General features: G+C 35.0%; 1 protein-coding gene across 1 annotated transcript; it reads right to left on the bottom strand.

Annotated features, from left to right (window-relative positions):
- Window positions 1-18,503: 18,503 nt before the first annotated feature.
- LOC125830136 (uncharacterized) lies at window positions 18,504-20,070 on the bottom strand. The gene is made up of 3 exons (XM_049509338.1): window positions 19,954-20,070; window positions 19,542-19,623; window positions 18,504-18,740 (listed from the first exon to the last, which is right to left on the bottom strand). Exons 1-3 carry the CDS (start codon window positions 20,062-20,064, stop codon window positions 18,670-18,672), a joined length of 264 nt encoding a protein of 87 aa, XP_049365295.1. The 5' UTR covers window positions 20,065-20,070; the 3' UTR covers window positions 18,504-18,669.
- Between the last annotated feature and the right edge of the window lie 792 nt (window positions 20,071-20,862).

Genomic DNA, 20,862 nt, shown 5'->3' with positions numbered 1-20,862 from the left:
AGTCAAGGTAGAACATTAGAAACCTGGAGGTATGACTCAAGAGATCGACATTCCTATTTGGAAGTGGGAAGTGATCAACATGGACTTCATCACAGGTTTACCTCGTACTCGCAGATAGCATGACTCAATTTGGGTAATTGTTGATAGAGTTACTAAGTCCGCACGCTTTTTGGCTGTCAAGACTACAGATTCGGCGGAGGACTACGCCAAGCTTTACATTAATGAGATAGTCACGTTGCATGGGGTTCCTTTGTCTATGATCTCAGATAGAGGTCCTCGATTTACCTCTCATTTCTGAAAGTCATTTCAGAAAGGTCTTGGTACTCAGGTTAATCTTAGCAAAACATTTCATCCGCAGACAGATGGGCAGGCAGAGCGTACCATTTAGACCTTAGAGGACATGTTGAGAGCTTGTGTGATCAACTTCAAGGGTAGTTGGGATGATCACCTTCCTCTTATAGAGTTCGCCTACAATAATAGTTACCATCCAGTATTCACATGGCCCCTTATGAGGCATTGTATGGGCGTAGATGTAGATCTCCTGTTGTTGGTTTGAAGTAGGTGACCAGCCTTTATAGGACCAGATTCAGTTCATGAAGCTATGGAGAAATTGCAACTCATTAGAGATAGACTTAAGGCAGCCCAGAGTCGCCAGAAATCTTATGCAGATGTAAGGAGAAGGGAACTAGAGTTCCAAGCTGATGATTGGGTTTTTCTGAAAGTGTTGCCTATGAAATGGGGTGATGAGATTTGGCAAGAAAGGGAAGCTCAGTCCTAGATATGTATGCCCTTACAAGATCTTGAAAAGGATTGGTAGAGTGGCGTATGAGTTAGAGTTGCCAACTAAACTAGCAGCAAGCATCTAGTTTTTCACATTTCGCTATTGAAGAAGTGTGTGGGTGATCCAACATCTATTGTACCTTTAGAAAGTGTGGCTTTGAAGGATAATATCACTTATGAAGAGGTACCAATTGAAATCTTTGATCGTCAGGTTCGAAGGTTGAGAAACAAAGAAGTCGCTTCAGTTAAGGTTTTGTGGAGGAGTCAGTCCGTAGAGGGAGCTACTTGGGAAGCAGAAGCAGCCATGAAGGCCAAATATCCTCACCTTTTTCCTTCCAATCCCATTCCAGCTTGAGGTAATGGTTCCTCTTTAGTCTTTTGGTCATTCATGCACATATTCAGTCTTAGTATCATGTTCCTTCAGTTTGTACTTGCATTTTCAGTGTATTTGCATGTTCTTGGAATTTAATTCAGTCAGAAAGCAGTTTCCAGTGTTTAGTGGTAAGGTTTGCAGCTCTCTCCCTCCATATAAGCTAGTTTAGTCTTTATTCGAGGATGAATGTTCCCAAGGGGAGATAATGTAACACCCCAGATTCGTGAAAGGAAAAAAATTCCTGATTTTCAGAAGTTGCAGGTGCCACCGACGAAAGCCAACTACGGACCGTCAGTCGACAGACGGCCCATCAGTCAGCTCCGTCGATGGGCCAGTCAACTTTCAGTCTTTAGTCGTGAATGACGGTCGACCAGTATGAACTATCAGTCAGCTTCGTCGATGGGCCAGCCAACTTTCAGTCTTCAGTCGCGAACGACGGTAGACCAGTACGGACCGTCAGTGACTCCGACAACTTTTAAGTCAGGGGTCTTTTGTTCTTTTCCTTGTTCGTTTAGCCCCTAAAATACATCGTTCAGACCCTAAATTATGAGGTTTAAGTCAGTTTAAGCCTAGAAACATAACTACAACTTACCTTAGTCAAAATCATTAATCAAAACTTAGAAATTTAGAAGTGTAAGAAGAGAAAGAGGCGACCAACCATAGTTCAAGAATGCAACAAGTTTCTTCCAGTTCCAGCCCTGAAATCGAAGGATTTCTCCATGGAATTCGTCACCAGGTATGTGGGATTTCACTAGTGGGTTCCTTTCGCCCATTGGGTCCTTAGATTTTAGTCAGATTCCTGATTCCCTATTATTAATTAAACCTAAGGTTTCTAGAACTTCAACAAATTATCATGAATTAGTTATTTAAATGTTCCAAATTAGATTATTATATTATTACTCAGTTTATTACAGGAATTTCAGAACCCTAGCTAAGTATTTCTTTAGTTCTTGAATTACATATGCTAGGTAAGATATTTCAGTTATTTAGTTATACATGCCTCAGTTATTAATGCATCATTATCAGATAAATTGTTGCATTCTCAGTTTGCATGTTCAATTTTGAGCTATCCAGTATTATAGAAACTCAGTCATAATGTGTCAAATACTTAATCTATTGGGAGTAGCACAATATCGAGTTGGACTAGGGTCAGTCACCCATATAGTCCTAGACCTACGATCCACATAAGTGTAAGTCTCATCTATGGGCAACATTTAGTGATCACGCCAGTCATGCCCCTATACCTATGGCAGGGCATATTGGGTCCTCTCGATGGGGCATATACATCGGACTCCACATTTAGCTCATGTGGTTTTATTATCGGTTATTAGTAGCTCCCACAGTTCAGTTAGACTCCATCGCATTAACCATATTTCAGTACAGTCAGTATTCAGTCTCAACATGTTATCAATTTGGTCATTGCATTTAGTTTGCTCAGTATTCAGTATTTATATCATGTTCAGATTATTCTCTTGCTTTATTGCTTTTTTAGTTATGTGTTTATTTCAGGTTTACTCTGTCCTGCATGCTCAGTACCTTCCAAGTACTGACGCATACTCTGCGCTACATCTTCTCGTGATGTAGGTTCAGGTTCTCAGCATCCAGATCACTTTTAGATCGGATCCCAATCTCCAGTTCAACAACATTAGTGGTGAGTACTCATTCCTTGAGGACAATAGTCATGTTATCTTTCCATTATTTCAGTCTTTTAGTTTCAGTTTTGCTAGACTTAATTGGGGCATGTCCCATCACTTCTAGTCAATTAGAGGTTATTTTCAGACATAGTTAGATTCAACTTAGTATTTAAGTTTGATATTTCTTTTGTATTAAACTCTCAGATTTGATATACTCAGTTTTAGTATATGGGTATTCCCAATCATTTCAAATTTACTTTATGATTAGCTTCCGCATCAATTATTATTATCATGCCAGCAGGGTTAGCTTGGAGTCACTTGTGATCCTAGGTCCCGTGTCCGTGTCTAGGGGGTAGCCTCGGGGCGTGACACATATACTTAAACATAGATAACAAAAGGGCCCACTAGGCTACTTTACAACGAAAAAACTTAAGTCTAAGAAGCCTCTAAAGTGTATGCATCTGAGAATCTTATAACTTGTCGGGACAGGTTCAAACATACCCATTCTAACATATGTACATACATAGAAAAATATTGGAAGTAGATATACTGGAAGTTCTCATCTACTGGAAATGTTTGATGTCTTGATTACCTGAGTCTATATTGAATGAAATCCAGTGCCACAAAAATAGGGACATCAGTACATATGACTTCAGGTCGTGCCTTAATGACGAAAGAGATTTTAGCTTTTTCATACCTTACTTTTGGACTTACTATCTTACGTGTTGTCGTCAAAACTCCTTTGCTGAAATCTTTATCTTTAACCTAGCATCATATATGTTAGTATAAGAATCTAATCAAGAATCACAACAAGGCCAACACAATAATAGTTGACAAGCGACAAGCTCAATAAATTACTATAGATAAATGACGTATCACCACACCCTTCTCTTTATCTACTCTCCAAGTGGACTCATGACTTACCTATGAGGTCCATATTACTCCCCAATCCTTAATCCATAAATACCCATCCCATTAATCGTAAAAAAATTGGCAAATAACGAACACTATACCTTGAGCTCTTTGTCAATGACGTTAAATTCCCTTGTAATCTCATTGTTTAACTTGGTAGATAACTATTGCCATCAATGACAATAACTGGAGCTTATATATACAACAACAACATATTCTTAATTAATTTAGGGATTTCATCAAACACTTGGCAAGCGACAAGTTTTCAAGAACTATAAAAGTTGTATTTTCTATACCTAGGCTTCCGTTTTATCACAACGAACTTGTTGCCCCAATACAATACAATCAAAGAATCCTTTAATAAATACAACAAACTATACATCCTTCTACATAATCCCTCCTCACCAAGTACATAAATTAGAATGGGTAAAACAGGGACTCACGACTTTCTATCACTATCCCATGAGTCCCACCCATAAATTATATTTAAAACATCTTTGGAATTATATTTATGGAGATATAAGAGGAACCATACATTTATGACAATTAAAACCACCCTACACTTTGTACTCTTCAAGAACAATACCTTTGACTCAAGAAAATACTTAGCTAAGTATATATTATGATCTTTGGAGAGGAAGACACTTGATTCTTGAAGAAACCAACTTACCTTAAGCTTGGGAGGATTGAACACGATCAATACTTGAAGAAAACACTTTAAAACAGTCCAAAAACGTTATGGATTTGTTGGGAAAAGAAATCCCTAAGTCCTAATAGAAAGTGAACAGCTTTGGCCGACTTTCCCAAAAGTGTCACACGTCCCGTAGTGATTCAACAGTGCACGTGTCTATCGTAGATTGACCATAACGCTTTACTCCGAAGTTATCCATGAGCGGTTTTTTTAATGGAAATTAGACTCAAATATCTTTCATTTGATAGGTTGTAGGACCTTTAAATTCTTACATATTAGGAGATATTCTTGTTCAAAGTCAGATGATAAACGAGTTCATTTGAAATATTCCTTCACAATGAACCTTTAAACTTTAATCTTAACGTTAATGATTTCTTTGGCCTATACCTTTGGTTTAACACTTCAAATAATGTAATATAAGGGTTACTTGGTATTCTTAATCATTTTCAACAATATTCTCTCGATATCACATTAATGCATCGATGTTTATAAGTCACAAACATATTTTAAGCTACGGGGTATTACATTATCCCCTTGGGATCATTCGTCCTCAAAGTAAGGCTGCACCTTAAGATCATTCAAACTCTCTTATTTTATAAATGTTTTTGTCAAAGTTTACTTTGTAAAGTGGACTATCCAAAACCTAAGAAGAATACTTATAATATGCTTCACACAACATTACAACATAAATAATATTCAACAGATATCCACGAGGCTCTGTTTGGCCTTATATATTTAACGGAGAGATAGAATACTAAAGTTATATGTTTGTATCAAGTATCTGAATATTTAATATATAAATTAAGCAATACTACAAAGTACATATAAAATAGATACTTGAATGAAAGGAGTGATGAATTTAAGAACCTTAAGGAGGCTATTGAAATAAGTGGAGATAACGCCCGGTAGTGCCTCTACTCTACTAGTCCTGGTCCTCATTTCAGCCTTTGTTTCCCTAGTAGCTTCTTCTACAATCTGACTTCTCAAAGGTACCTTGACCGAATTTATGTCTTTGATCCTCAACTTTCTGACTTGTAGGCCTAATATTGTCACTAGGACTTCTTCAAATGATAACTCTTCTGAGAGTTCAATACTTTCTGTGGGAATAACTTGTGTCGGTTTTCACAAGCATTTTCATAACACAGACACATGGAAAACCGGATGTATTGTAGCTAACTCTTGAGGCAAGTACACTTCATAGGCTACCTAGCCAATTCTGTGTATAAATTTGTATGGCCCAACATACCTGGGGATTAACTTGCCTTTCCTCCCAAATCACATAACTCTTTTCATAGGTTATACCTTTAAGAATACTAATCATTAACCTGCAACTCTGAGTTTTTGCGTCATATGTCTAGATATGATTTTTGTCGGCTTTGAGCAGTCTTCAGTTGCTCTTGTATGAACTTTACTTTTTCAACCTCTTGGTGAATAAGGTCTAGTACTAATATTGGACTTTCACCTACTTCAAACCAACCGATAAGAGATCTACATTGTTGCCCATAAAGAGCTTCGAATGGAGCCATGCTGATGCTACAATGATGGCTATTATTATAGAAAAAATTTATCAAGGGATTATGATCATCCCAATTGCTTTTAAAGTCTAGTACACACACACACTTCACATATGTTCGAGCGTCTAAATAGTGTGCTCGGCTTGGCCGTCTATCTATGGATGAGATATGGTGCTAAGGTTCATATTTGTGCCAATAGTCATCTAGAATGATCTCTAGAAATGTGCTAGAAATTGGTTACCTATATCTGAAATAATGGATAGTAAACTCACATGCAAGCGAACAACTTTTCTTATATATGTCTTTGCATACTCTTCAGTTGTGCAGGTGGATTTAACTGGAAAGAAGTGGACTAATTTTTTCAATCAATCAACGATCACCGAAATGGAATTATGTCTCTTTAAAGAGAAAGGAAAACTTGTAATAAATTCTATATTAATAGCCTCCCATTCCATATTGGAATGTCCATAGTCTGAGCCAAGCCATCATGCCTCAGACGTTATGCTTTAACTTGTTGGCAATTGGAGCATTTTGCCACGTACTCCACAATATTTCTCTTTATGTAATTCCACTTATAGACCAACTTATGGTCATGATACATATTTGTGGAGCCTGGATAAATTGATTATCAGGAACAATGTTCTTCATCCATGATTTTCTGCCTCAGTCTTCCTATATCAGGAACACATAGATTGCCTTTGGCTTCTCAAGGTGACATCTCCTGCTAACTCAAATGCAGTAATTTGGTGCTATAGAATTCCTTCACGATAATGCAACAATATAAGATCATCATACTAGTTTTTTTCACCAATGCCACTAATGATGATTCTACAGTATTTTGTAAAACTATGCCTCTATCTTCGAATTCTCAAAGTCGGACTCCTAGGCTTGCTAATCTATGAATATCTTGTACTACTTCCTTTTGTACAAGTGATAAATGTAGTAGGATACCCATAAATATTTGACTAAGAGAATCTGCTACCATGTTAGCTTTGCCTGGGTGGTAGAGAATATTCATATCATAATCCTTCAACAACTCTAGTCATCTGTTGTACCTCAAATTCAAGTCTTTTTGATTGAAGAGATATTGGAGACTCATATGATCTGTAAATATGTCAACATGTACCCCATACAAATAGTGTTTCCAAGTCTTAAGAGCAAATATCACTACGGAAAGCTCTAAATCATGAGTGGGGTAGTTTTGTTCATGTTTTTTAAATTGTCGAGAAGCGTATGCTATAATCTGTCCATTCTGCATCAAGACGCATTGTAGGCCAATTCATGAAGTGTAACAATAATCTACAAACCCTTCTTTAACTAATACTAGTGCTTTAGTCAATCTATCTTTAAACTCTTGGAATCTTTTTTTCACAAGTGTCGGATCACTGGAACTTGAGTGCTTTCTGCATCAACTTTATCGATAGTGCAGAATTAGGGGAGAATACCTCTATAAATCTTTGGTAGTAGCCAGCTAATACCAAAAAAACTACGCACCTCCATCAGAGTAGTAGGCCGAGGTCAACTCTTCACAACCTCAACCTTCTATAAGTGTACTCTAATGCCTTCATCAGAGACCACATGGCCTAGAAAAGCCATAGAGCTCATCCATAACTCACATTTAGAAATTTTGGCATGTAGTGGGTGCTCTCTGAGTGTTTGTAGGACAGATCTTAGATGATTTGTATGTTCTGCAACATCACGTGAGTTTATCAAGATTTCATCTATAAATACAATTACATACATATCAAGAAAGGTTTGAGAAACCCTATTCATCATTTCCATGAAGGCTGCTGGGACATTTGTTAGTCCAAATGACATGAAAAAAGGAACTCAAAGTGTCTATATCTCACCTAAAAGGCTATTTTGGGAATATCTACTTCCTGAATCTCCAGCTGATGATATTCAAATATCAAGTCAAACTTTGAAAATCATTTAGCTCCTTGCAATTGATCAAATAAATTATCTAACCTTGGAAGGTGTATTTTTTCTTTATCGTCTCTTTATTAAGTTGCCTGTAATCTGTACACATCCGCATTGTGCCATCCTTCTTGGATACAAATAATACAGGAGCACCCCAATATGATATGTTGGGGCGAATGACACCTTTGTCAAGTAAATATTTCAACAACTCTGTTAGCTATTTCAAATCTTTTTATTCCATTCTATAAGGAACAATGGATATAGGTTAGGTATTGGTATCTACGTCGATACCAAAATAAATCTCTCTAATTGGAGGTAGTCCATATAGTTCATCAAGAAACACACCTGGATATTTATTCATAATAGGTACCTATTGAAGATCCACTACATGTTTCTCAACTTCAAGGTCTCTTACTTAGACACGTTGATATAAACACCCTTTGTCTGTAAGGTTTTGTGCCTTAAGATAGCGAATAAACCTTTATCTAGGTATCATAACATTACCTTTCCACTCTAGGACTATCTTACCCGCTAAATAGAATCGAGCAATGATAGTTGGACAATTAATTATAACATAACAAGAGGACAACTAATTCATGCCCATAATAACATCAAAATCAACAATTTCAAGATCTATCAAATTTTCCAATGTGTGATGACAACATATTATTAGTAGGCACCCATAATAGCCCCTTTTAGATATAATGAAATTTCCTTCCGAAGTCGATACTGCAAATGGCTCATGTAATAACTCTAGATATACTCCAAATTTCTTAGCAACGAATGGAGTAACATATGATAAGGTAGCCCCTAGGTCTATCAATGCATATACATTATAAGAGCATAAAATGATATGGTATATGTAACCACATCTACGGATGCTTCTCAATATTGTCGACTTGCTAGTGCATATATGTGGTTTGGGCTACTCCACAATCACATCCTTTACCCCTTCCTATACCTGTCCCTACTGGAGAATGAGGTCCACGTGATGAAGAAGGTGTTGATGATGAGGATGCTCTTATAGAGCCAGTATATTGTGGCCTATCACCTCTACCCTAAGCTCAAACCTTGGGACATTTATATATCTTATAACTCTCAAATACACAACCATAACAAGTGATAGAGACATATCAACACTCTCCCTAGTGATACCAGCCACATTGTCTGCAAATAGGTTGAGGTGGTGGTCATTGACTAGCCTCTGTGATAGCGAGGCCCTAGTACCCTCAAAGTATAACTCTTCCCTTGCCTGTGTCTCAATGAATGATCTAGGACACTAGTTGTTAAGCGGTCTACCGATTGAGCCTATCTGGGTGGACCTCTACTGGAGTAAGCTCTATCTCCTCCCTGAAATATTCCAGTAGTCTCAGGCCTCTTATTTTTTCCCTTTCTCTTTCAGCCCTATGATTTTGTATACGATCTTCTGTTTGTTGAGCATGTTTCATAAGTTTTGGAATATCCATATCGCAAAGGGGGAAATAAACAATCAACTAAATCCCCTTTGAACTTATTCTAATCTAAGGGACTCACATCTAGTGCTCTTTCCTCTTTCCATTTGTTAAACCACACTTGAACAACACCCGTAAGAAGACAAGAAACATTCAAGGAGATGGATTGTTTGGTAGACATAGATAGTGGATCCACCTAAGCTAAATGATATGATCCTTACCTTGGCAAGTAGGACAATCTCTTTTCGATGTGGGAAAGACAGCAGAGTCCATGATATAGTTCACATAGTCTATGTCACTTAATGGTAAAATATCACATAAATGAATTGTGTTTTTCAAAGGTTTTATGGAAGTTTTTCTTATGATTTTTGAATGATGCATTAACCTTGTCCCACGATTTATGATTTAGCTTATGAGCTTTAATATGTTTTTACTTTATCTTTAATTTCATGTTTTAAACTCACTATATTGTTACTTTTATGCTTATTTATTTTCCCTATATTCAGTACATTCAAAGTATGGAAGCATATTGTGCCTCTATTGTTTCATAATATAGGATCCAACCATCCTCCTCTCGGCCATGGATTGATCAAGATTGCTCAACTTTATCAGTGCTAGTGGTAAGTCCTCATGGTTCGAGGGTAAGATCACATTTATCAATTTTATTGCTTTGATGTCATTTTCAGTTTTTAGACTATACGTGGTTAAGAGGTTTTTCCAAACCACATCAATGATAGTATAAGGCTTGTGTCAGACACAGTGATGTTCTGTGTATTCTCTGATGTACTCTATTGGTATCTCTTATGTCTTTAAAGAGTTTTGAGACTTATATCTTGTCCTCATGTTGTATTCTCTTTATTTTAGATTCATACTGTCGTGCTTATATCAAGTGTCTTGTTTAGGGTCTATCAGGATCCTATTCACCATGTCACGTCTAGGGTGTACTTTGGATTGTGACAAGGACCCATTTATATAAGACAACCTCAGTTGGAAGTTTTGACATCTTTGTTCAACATGAAATGTTAAATTTAGTGGGATAGCATATCTCATTTGCGTGCATGGAGTTCTAAATAAATCTCGAGCCCTGTCAGAGAATTTTATGCATTCCTAACTTGGGTTGGTGCAACATCTTTGCTCTTGGCGTTCGAGCGCTAGGTGCCGCATTCGCGCGCTAGGTGCCACGTCGTGGAAGTCTGGGATCCTTGCCTTCACATTTGTGAGCCAGGAACCACATTTATAGAGACCATTCCCCTTTGGTTATCGCAATCGCAAACCAAGATTCACATTCACGAAGGGTTGAGGCCTTGACCTTCGGCATTCACAGAAGGCTTTCCACGCTCGTGAAGAAGGCTTTGAATGGTCTTTTAATTAAGGCTAGTCATGAATTCACTTTATTTCTCAAATTTCAAAATTTAGTATATCTATCTTCAGACCTTCAAATTTGGTGATTTGTTATATTGCATTAGTATTTTTCATAGTTGCATATAGGAGTGATTGGGAAATCATTGAGAAAAGGTAATTCTACCTAGCCAGGGCTGCCCAAGCTCCATTAATGATGATTTTGGTAAATTTTATTGCATATCATTTGCTGCCTTTCGAGCATCAAATTGTGGGACACAAGCTCAGTAAGTCAATTAGGACCTTTTAACAAAGTCAATTTTAGATTCCCAATACGAGTCCCACATTATTGTTTTGACTTGATTTTTTTTCCCTTCTCAAAATATTGCAATTATAGTGTATTAATGTCTGTATTGACATTGTAAACAATGATTTGATAGCATCGAGGCAATTAGAGGTATTTCAAAGGGGAAAGCTCATGTGTAGTGTATTTTGGAGCACGCATGATCGGATCTAAGGTAAGCTTTGGTCTACTTTCTTGATTGGGATCTATTAGATAATGTTTAGTATGCATTACATATGATTTAGGATTGTATTTATCAGGTATTAGATTTTCTTCCATTTATTCTACCTTTCTTAATTCCCAATGAAATGTTCAGCTTGTCTTGGCTGGAAGGATCTTAGTTTGGGCTAGTAGACTTACCTTTGGTATAAACTAGCATAAATATACTTCCTAAGATTGATACTTGAGGCCTTAGGCAAGGATTGCGTCTCAAATGCCTTAGAATGTGTTGTATCACCCTTGTAGCTATATGTTGCTCTCTGTGGGTCTTGTTTCAATTTGGGTACCTTCTGTTAATTCTTTAGACATTAGTGGCTAGTCGTAGTAATAGGTTGGCATTAGTTGTACTTGGTTATAAGCTGGAGCGGTATGCTTGGGGTAAGACATCGATCCTTGAGTTGTTCTCCCCTATTGATTATGGAACTCTTCTTGAGTAGCGGTGAGCATATTATGCTAGTTCTCTCTACCTTAGAAGTGTGGTAGTATTAGTATCATAATTCTGGTTGTGTGTTTCTGTTGATTGAATGTTGGTGATGATGTGAATTCCATTAGATACTCATGGTTCTTGTGTTTTGTGGTACGATCTTGATTCATGCATTAAATTTGCAGTACTGTTTTTGAAAAAGGTTATTTTTGCACTATTACTATTTAAACTGGTTTTAATGGGAGTCATATCATCGGATCATTTAATAAATTTATTTTTGAGATATGTAAGGAGTCAAAGATCTGTTCCTTTTCTACTTTGAAATATGAGAGGCATATATGATGTGCTCAACTTTTTACTTGATTAGACAGTGTTTCGTCGCCCTTTCCTACATTGGTTTTGCTACTTGTTCCTCCAATACCATTATGGAGAAGATCTAGCACCGTGACAGGTAGTTATATATTATAGATCCTAGCTTAGGACTAGTCAGTGTATACAGACTTCTTGTATTCCCTATGGGTCCCTTTGGTTGTGTAAGTCACTAAATAGGAAGAGAGAGTTGCATAGGTCCTACCTTGATATCGGGACATGGGGTAGGTGTATATACTTGGTTACTAAGGGTTTAGTCGATGCCTACTGCATTACGTGAAGTCATGTACATTGCCTATTACTAGTATAATTGATTGTTGTTTGCTCCATATGGTCTTATGAAGGGAAGTTGGGTTATGTTTGTTGTGTGTACCTTCTGGGCTTATGGGGGTACAATTAGGTTATTATTTGACTATATTTAGGTATTCCTATAATTGTGTTGATTATTGGTTAGGTGTATGTCTTAGACTTGTCTTGTTTTTGTCGAGTTAGATTGGACTGTAGGCTATTTTGGTGAAGAGTGGTGATTACTGTCAGTACATCTTTGGTTAGTTAACTTATGTAGTATAATTTTGTCGGGAGTTAGTGGTTGGGCTTTCGCCTCCAGGTACTTCTGATCCCTTTGCCTCGGTGTCTTAACTCTGTCTATCCTATTCCTTTATCATATTGCATGTATTATCCTATTATATCTCCTGATTATATACTTACTTGTTGTTTATATTTGCATTGTATTTAGAGCTCAGTTGGTGGATGCCTACTCGGTGCCTCTTGATGGTACTTATACTACACTTATGCACCATACATATCATAGTACGAATTCTTGTTGTTGATTTGGATCTCGTGCGGAGCAGCTTTAGTGATTCGGAGACTAGGTGAGCTCCTGTCGTTTGGAGTTGCTGTTGTCCATCTTTATTTGCTAGGTTTAGTATTTATGTTACTTTTGGAGACAATATGTATTTATACTTGTATTTGTAAAAGTCTTGTACTCCTATTTTCAGTAGATACTCGATTACTAACTGATTCAAGGTCTTGAGGTGGTCTTGTTATTTATATTTTTTATTGATTTCTCTTTCTTCTCATTGTTATATGCCTCTTGCTTCTTCTTAATTATCGATCTTCCGCATGATAGCTCGTTGCTTCTAGTTTAGAGCTATGGGTTAGGCTTACCAACTGCTGTGGTGTAGTAGGTGCCATCATGACCTGATAAATTGAATCGTGACAAATTGGTATCAGAGCTCTAGGTTGACTGACATCGTTCGTATTGGAGCAAGTGTTTATAGAGTCATGCGAATAGGTGAATAGATGTCTGTATCTTATCTTCGAGAGGCTATAAGGTATTTTTAGGAAATTCTATTCTTGACACCTTATCATGTGCTTTTGCTTCGATTAACCTCTAAAACTGCTTCCTTGAAGTCCACTCTCACTTAGTTGGATAGCACGAGGTATTTGATGGACGTACACAGAGCATCAACACGTTCTACTAGAGTTTCAACACTTGATCTGGCTAAAAGCCTCAGTTGGGCACGTACCTTAAGGCCGGAGACGTTCTTTAGTACCAGAGTCTAGGGGCATCCCAGGCTCCGACAAAGTCATTGACTAATTTGGCTTCTTGAGGTTCAGTGTTAGGAGTCCCGAGTCTCTTCAAGGGTACACCACAGATGTGTGTGGTTCTTGGTGCAACGGGTGCTTCTCAGGACAGAGTTGGGTTGATTGGTCTCAAACAAGGCTTTTTGTCTGTGTCTCAGTATGTATTGGAATTTGTTGAATGGGTCAGGCTTACCCCGACATTATTCCCTATGAATCGGGATTTGAATTAGGAATTCTTTAAGGGGTTGTCCTTGCCAATTCGGTTGGCGTCGGAGCACTTGATAGCAGTTGGGCCTGACTTTCCCGAGGTTGTTAGTCATACAAGGTTCGTGAGTAGGCATGCTTTGAGACTTACAGAGATAGTGGTAAGAGGTCTCACCATCAATACACCGATAACATCATTTCACTTCGAGGTGGATATCAACTCAGTGAGGGTCATATTCCTTCTCGTCCTATCAGGCCTATGGCGGCAGCACCTCAAGTTACAGGGGTTCTGAGACAGGTCATGGTGCCTACGACAAATAGAGTTCAGATCAGACTTCTTGGGGGTGCATTTTTTGCCTTCAAGTGTTGGAGCTCATTTTATTACAATTAGACTTCTTGGGGTGCATTTTTTGCCTTCAAGTGTTGGAGCTCATTTTATTACAATCAGGTTTATTCAACAGGTTGCTCTTGGTAACAATTCCTACGAGTGTCGCAAGCTAAATGACTTACTTAAATCAATCAAAAGAAGACAAAAAAGTTTTTATTTTTAAACTCTAACTACCTACCTCCTACAAATTAAATATGAGGGTTACATAATTTTTTGGAGAGATTCTATAAGCATCTTAGAAAGCATTGGCATCAACTATACAGTTCTTCAAATGATTAATCAATAGAGTACTGACAGGAGATCAACTTGAACTGCGAAGTGTTGTCCGATATTCCTGAAAATCAAACATATTTCTATAAGGTTCAAATCATCCAGCACTTTGAAAAATACATCTATTGAAAGTACTCGAATCACGAAAAAGCTTAGGAGAAAAAAATTAAGATAAAAACAAAATTATACTAAAAAAGATTCATCAATTAAAATTGCTTGTTATTTATTTCATTGCAATTAATTTTTAATAACCCAAAAATTTCTTCAAAACATTAATATGAGTAGAACAAGAACAACAACAACAACACCAACACCTCCACCAACAACAACAAAAACACCAACAATAATAACACCACTAACAACAATAACAACACCAACAATAACACCACCACCACTACCACCACCACCAACAACAATAAGAACAACAACACCAACACCAACAACAACAACACTAGAAACCAAACAACAGCCACAACAATAACAACAACAACACCAACACCAACAACATCAGCAATAACAGCAACAACAACAACATCACCACTATCACCACCACCATCAATAACAACAACACCAACAGCAGCAACAACAACAACATCAACAACAACATCAACAACAACAACAACATCAACAATAACAGCAACAACAACAACAACAGCAACAACAACAACAACAACAACAGCAACAACAACAACAACAACAACAACAACAACAACAACAACAACAACAACAACAACAACAACTGTTTGGTATTTTTAGCCATTTGGTCCTTTTTCGTTAATTCTTTTATAATATTTAGATATGTATAAATCTTGTTTTAAGTATAGAGTAAGAACTTGAAATTAAATGGATGTCATATTTAAAAAATCTCAATTTTTTAAAACAGACTAGTAAGAAAATAGTATTTTTCATTTGTCACACATAGTTGACACAAATTCTTGTTGATTCATTCATTTAATTTGCAACTCCAAATCTTCGTTGCTTTTCAAAATGATGCTTACATACATTGTTTGCACATCTTACTTAGCTAGTGTTTGACCCCAAGTTCCCAAATATTCTTCGCTAATAATATTTGGACCAAGTTATTGATGGAATTACACCATGTGTTTGGCTCTAAGTTTTTTCAAGAATATTTGATTGGTTCAAAAAATACGATTTATACTCATAAGTTATAAAAATTATTAAAATTACCCATAAATTTATATTATCTATTTATAATGAATATATTCCGTTAAAAATAGCTTTATAACATAATTGATAACAATCAACAACAACAAAATAACAATATATGCAAGAGCGATACGTTAATCGCATATTCAAACTTGTCATTGATTCATTTATAATTTTAACTAATAAAAAATAAATTGTTCTTCATCCTCAATTTTGTCGCTCAAATTAGAATTCAAACTTTTCCGGAGGAGGTAGTAACATATTATTCCTTTATTTAATCGTCCCACATTCTACAAAAAATCACTTCCCTACAAGCTTTCATTTCTAGATTAGATGACAGAGAAGATGAAACAATATTGTTACTCTAAGTCGATTGTTCGTCATCTTCATCAGTAACCATATCATCACATTCATGTTCATTGAATATTTCATCACCGTTTTGATTTTCACGCAAAAAAATTATGTAATAAGGCACAAACAACTACTATTTTTACCTGCATGTCTAATTCATAGTTGTTCATGTCTTGCCGTAGTATTCTGAATCTACTTTTCCACACACCAAATGTTCTTTAAATTACATTATGCAAAGAGACATGTATATAATTAAATAACTCTTTGCCATGCTTAGGCTCTCTTTCACTTTTCCTGTAGTCTTGCAACTTTCTTTGTTATATAAAGATAGAGATGTTTAATATGGTTGGTGAACATGTTGTTTAATAGATAGAGGAGTAATCTAGTTATTTATTAGTAGTCATATATAGATATGGTAGATAAATATTATGAGTATTTTTTATAAAATATAAAAGTTTGGGGTAATTTTTGAATTATTTAAAATTTCCAAATACTATTTTTTTCCCCTCCCTAGGAGCTCCCACCCCTTTTTGCTCCCTTGGTGACTTGAACTCACAACCTTCGGGTTGGAAGTGAGGGGTGCTTACCATCCAAGCAACTCCCTCTCGTCAAATTTCCAAATACTAGAACTTGACCAAAAACTATTTTTTTCTAGTATTTGGGAACTTGGAATTCTTGACAAATATATTTTCCAAGTTATGTAGCCAAACGTCACTAACCAAGTTTTCCCAAGTTTTTCTCTGACCAAGTTTTCCCAAATTTATTTGGGGCCAAACGGGTCCTTAGAAATGCAGTGCCATTTCAAGTTTTCAAGCATTTCACTTTTAAGTAAAACTAGTTTTCTGACACGTGCGTTGCACGTGACAACCAGTTTCAAAAATATATGTTACAGTAAATAGTATTGCTTATTTAAGCAAATATATGAATAATAAGCTTAGCAAAAAATAATATTGCAGATTCTTTTGTGAATGTTCAATGCTGATCGACATATATATATCTCTTATTCACGCAAACCTATGAATATGGTCAATGAAAATTTTTATTAGTTAAATACAATTATGTATATATTTCTTTCAATTTGATGAGGTTCAATCATGTTATTAGTCTTATCTCACTAATATTACCTTGTAGATAATATTTGTTTTGTATTTTTCTTGTCATCTAACCAAATGTGCTTTGCATGTGTATTCTACGTTAAATTGGTTAGATGTCATATGAACATGTGAAGAGAACAACTACATTTTATATATTCACATATTTTCACATTTGTTGGAATTTTTGTTTAAGAAAAAGAACTCGGAACATTTTAAAATAATATATTTTGAAGTTAGAAGATCGCGTTAACTTGATAATACATTTGTGACATATATAATAGTTTAATTTAAATACAAATATCTACCAAAATATAAATATATATTTGCATTAATGAAAATATTTATCTCATAAAATTAGCTAGTAAATAAATAATAAAAATTAAACTAATACAAACTTCAGCTGGCGTTATTACAAGTCATATGAGATTTTCTTCGTCTAAAATAATGAAATATTAAGAAATAGTAAATAAGTAAAACAAAAGGGCAATGTTTATATAGTAATAACTATTTTGAAGTAAACTTCTTGAGAGTCTAAATCACATAAGTAGCATTGATAAATAAAGTCATTCTTTTATCTTGAGCATCAAAAATAAATCGTGACAATTTTCTAAATTTTGGAAAATGATATTCAGAAGCATATATCTACATCACAAGAGAAATTGTTAACAAAAACAAATGAATTTAGACTACATTATGTTAACTTCATATATTGGAACATTACATACTAATGCATATATTAAGCAAAAATAATAATTATTCTATTATCAAAACTATATTATTTCTCTCAAGTAGTCGAGGTTATGGAATATACCCTCTTAGGATAGAACAACTTACTTCATTAGTATAGTGGTACCTCATATTCCGCTAAATTGCGAACTCACTCAACGACAATAAATCACACAAAAAATATTTAAATGCAACAAGAAGAAGAGTAGAAGATTAGAAAAAATATTTTTTGTGTCTTATATGAAAAATCATGACCTTTCCAAGAAGTCACTACAGTTTGGAAAAGTCACAAGTTGTTGAAAAAGTCACAACTCTTTGGAAAAGACAACTTATTGAAAAAGTCACAACTCTTTGGAAAAGTCGCAATTCATTGAAAAATCACAACCCTTTAAATAAAATCACAACTTATCGGAATAGTCACAACTCATCGAAAGAGTCACAATCTAAGTTAGGGATATTATAGTAATTTAACATTCAAGTTAGGAGTTCATGCTTTTAAGGTAATATAGAAGATTATTATTTTTTATTACTCACTCCGTATTCAATGTTTGTATTAGAAACCAATCAAATCTAAATTCCGTACTGCATGACTCATTTTGGGGATGATGCTCCCAACAACATTTTCTTCATATCCAAGGCTTGAATCTAAGATTTGTGATTAAGAGTAAAACTGTCCCATCACTTTATGTAAATCGTTGATTGTTTGTTTGTCGACAGAAAGTAATTACTACTACATGAGAACTTCAGATGTTTAGGTCAACAATTTATTTCTCACAAGGTGAAATTCTTCAACAAACAAGTAGATCACAACCATTTGTACATAAATTGCAACAGTTAGTGTAATATGACATTGTACTGATGGTTGAGTCCCTAAATTGTAACATTGTTTTGTTTGAATGAATTTGCTTTCAACGTCATTTACTTGTGGATTTGCGAATAAGAGTCACCTTCTTATCTAGTACGTGCACCACGATAGACTCCACATCTGCAATATTCAGTTGAAAGCTTAAATGGATCAATATAGGAATTAGGATTATTACTTAGCTTTCAAAAACACAGTTATATTTTTTTCTTAACTTTTTCCCTAATAAAATAGTCGCTCCGTTCTTATTTATATGTCATTCTAAATAAAAATAGATAATCCTTAATATTTGTTTTTTCACAAAATCAATGCATAAATTCTTTCTATTTTACCTTTGAGAGTTACTCCTTTTATTTATCCAATCTTGACTTGTTACTTGTCCCTTTTCACTTGTCCTTTTTGAAAAATCAAGAAAATACAATATGTTTTTTTATCTATAATACCCTCAATTTATTTAAAGAGTTGATGTTTTGAAAAAAAAATATAATCTCTTTGATGAGTAAATTGATTTTGGAATTCTATCGATTAATAGGGAATAATGTTAAAATTTACTATATCAATTATTATTTTATTAATTGTGTGTCAAGTAAAAAAATGGACAAGTAATAGGGACGGAGGGAGTATTGGCTTCGAAATCATGAATTTAATCATGTCCATTAGTCAATTTAATTAATTAAAATAAATAAATTATGTTCATTTATTGAAACTTGACTTCAAGAATTTTTATTAAATAAGGATACAATAATAAACTTACATAGGATTTTAAGAGATGTTAAATCCAAAATGATGACATATAAATAGAAACGGAGGAAGTATATTCTATGCACAATTTCAATTTTTTAAAAAATCGAACTTAAACTTTTTTTTCTTTCAATTATCACATTATTTATGATCAAACACATACAAAATGTAGAGATAACTCACCTTCAACATTTGAAATTACACTAGAGACTCTGTTTTGGCAGTTGGCACATCTTAGATCTGCATCTAATACCACTTCCTGGATCTGCATTTCATCACCAAAAGCAATCAACTCAAAGCTTTATAATATGATAATTATGTGACTTTTTAGATTAACAAGTCTATTAATTTACTAATAGCAATATAATCACATATAAGGATTTCATTTTAAAATACACTGCAGAGTATTTACTCAAACTAATTAAAATAGTCAATGTGATTGTAACTGATTTGGTCACCACGGTTGTTAATAAAGGGAAAAAAACAGGAACTGAGAGACAGATCTATTGGTGACTGAGAATTTTAATAGCTCAGTTGGTTGACTATCTGAACTGTGACCGATTTTTTTTAAAAAAAAGATGTATTGGTGACTTACCAGAGGAAGTGCCAAACATTTGGTGGAAGTTTGAGGAAGTGTCAATCTTTTAGGCATGTTTTGGAGTTTGAGTCTAGAAAGCTCCTTCTTAGCCCAAGAAACCAGAGCCATCAATTGATTTTATCAATGGCAAATTATTCAATTCTGAGATGACAAATTGTTATTAATGAAATGTATAAATTGTTGTTGATGGAGAAATTCCATCTTTTAGAAGCTACCCCTAAATTTAAGCCAGAGCAAGAGTGATAGACATTGCACATACAAACCACCACATGTTTAGAGGACAAAGTGACATTAAATCTTGACAAAGATGCTTACCTCTTGAAAAGGAGCCCCACATGCATTATTTTCCCAATGCTTTTTTAGGCCCTGACATTCATAATTGTTCTTTTGCATTCATTTCTTTGTCAATAATTCTACACATTAAAAGCAACTGTTCATTGAAAATCAGATGTTGGGTTGCTCAATTTTATTTTCTTAAATAACTCGGTTTGTAGTGTCTATATTAAAATTTGATTAAATTTAAATTTATGTTGAAGAATTTCACATAAAAAGGTAAAACACTTTTTAAGAAAAGGTGAATTCATACCAAAAAAACTCAAACGTAAAACCTCTAATTAAAATTAAAATTTTTTTTTTACTGCTCCACCGTAATCCTTATGGATGGTCATGGGTGAGCTCTAAGTAATGCATCCTCACCATATTAATGAGGATGTAACACAAGTACAGAGTTGGTAGATCAACCGACTTTCTTATGGTGCCAAGCGATATACATTCTCTCTCTGTTTTTGTTAGTTTACCATTCTTAAGAATAGAGTATATATTTTTATTTGTTTAGTTTAAAAATCAGAAAATAGTTTATTACCTTTTAATTATTTTTTACATATTACTTTCTTATATTACTTTCTT

Source organism: Solanum verrucosum, unplaced genomic scaffold (assembly GCF_900185275.1).
Source record: "Solanum verrucosum unplaced genomic scaffold, falcon-dt-bn FXZP01000024.1, whole genome shotgun sequence".
Lineage (NCBI taxonomy): Eukaryota > Viridiplantae > Streptophyta > Magnoliopsida > Solanales > Solanaceae > Solanum > Solanum verrucosum.
The sequence above is the reverse complement of the archived record's forward strand: the minus strand, read 5'-3'. Positions and strand labels throughout refer to the sequence as shown.

Coding starts and splice junctions, on each gene's coding strand:
- LOC125830136 (XM_049509338.1), bottom strand. CDS start 20,064: ATGGCTCTGGTTTCTTGGGCTAAGAAGGAGCTTTCTAGACTCAAACTC. Junction 19,624..19,953: donor AATGTTTGGCACTTCCTCTG/GTAAGTCACCAA, acceptor GATGAAATGCAG/ATCCAGGAAGTGGTATTAGA. Junction 18,741..19,541: donor TGTAATTTCAAATGTTGAAG/GTGAGTTATCTC, acceptor TGAATATTGCAG/ATGTGGAGTCTATCGTGGTG.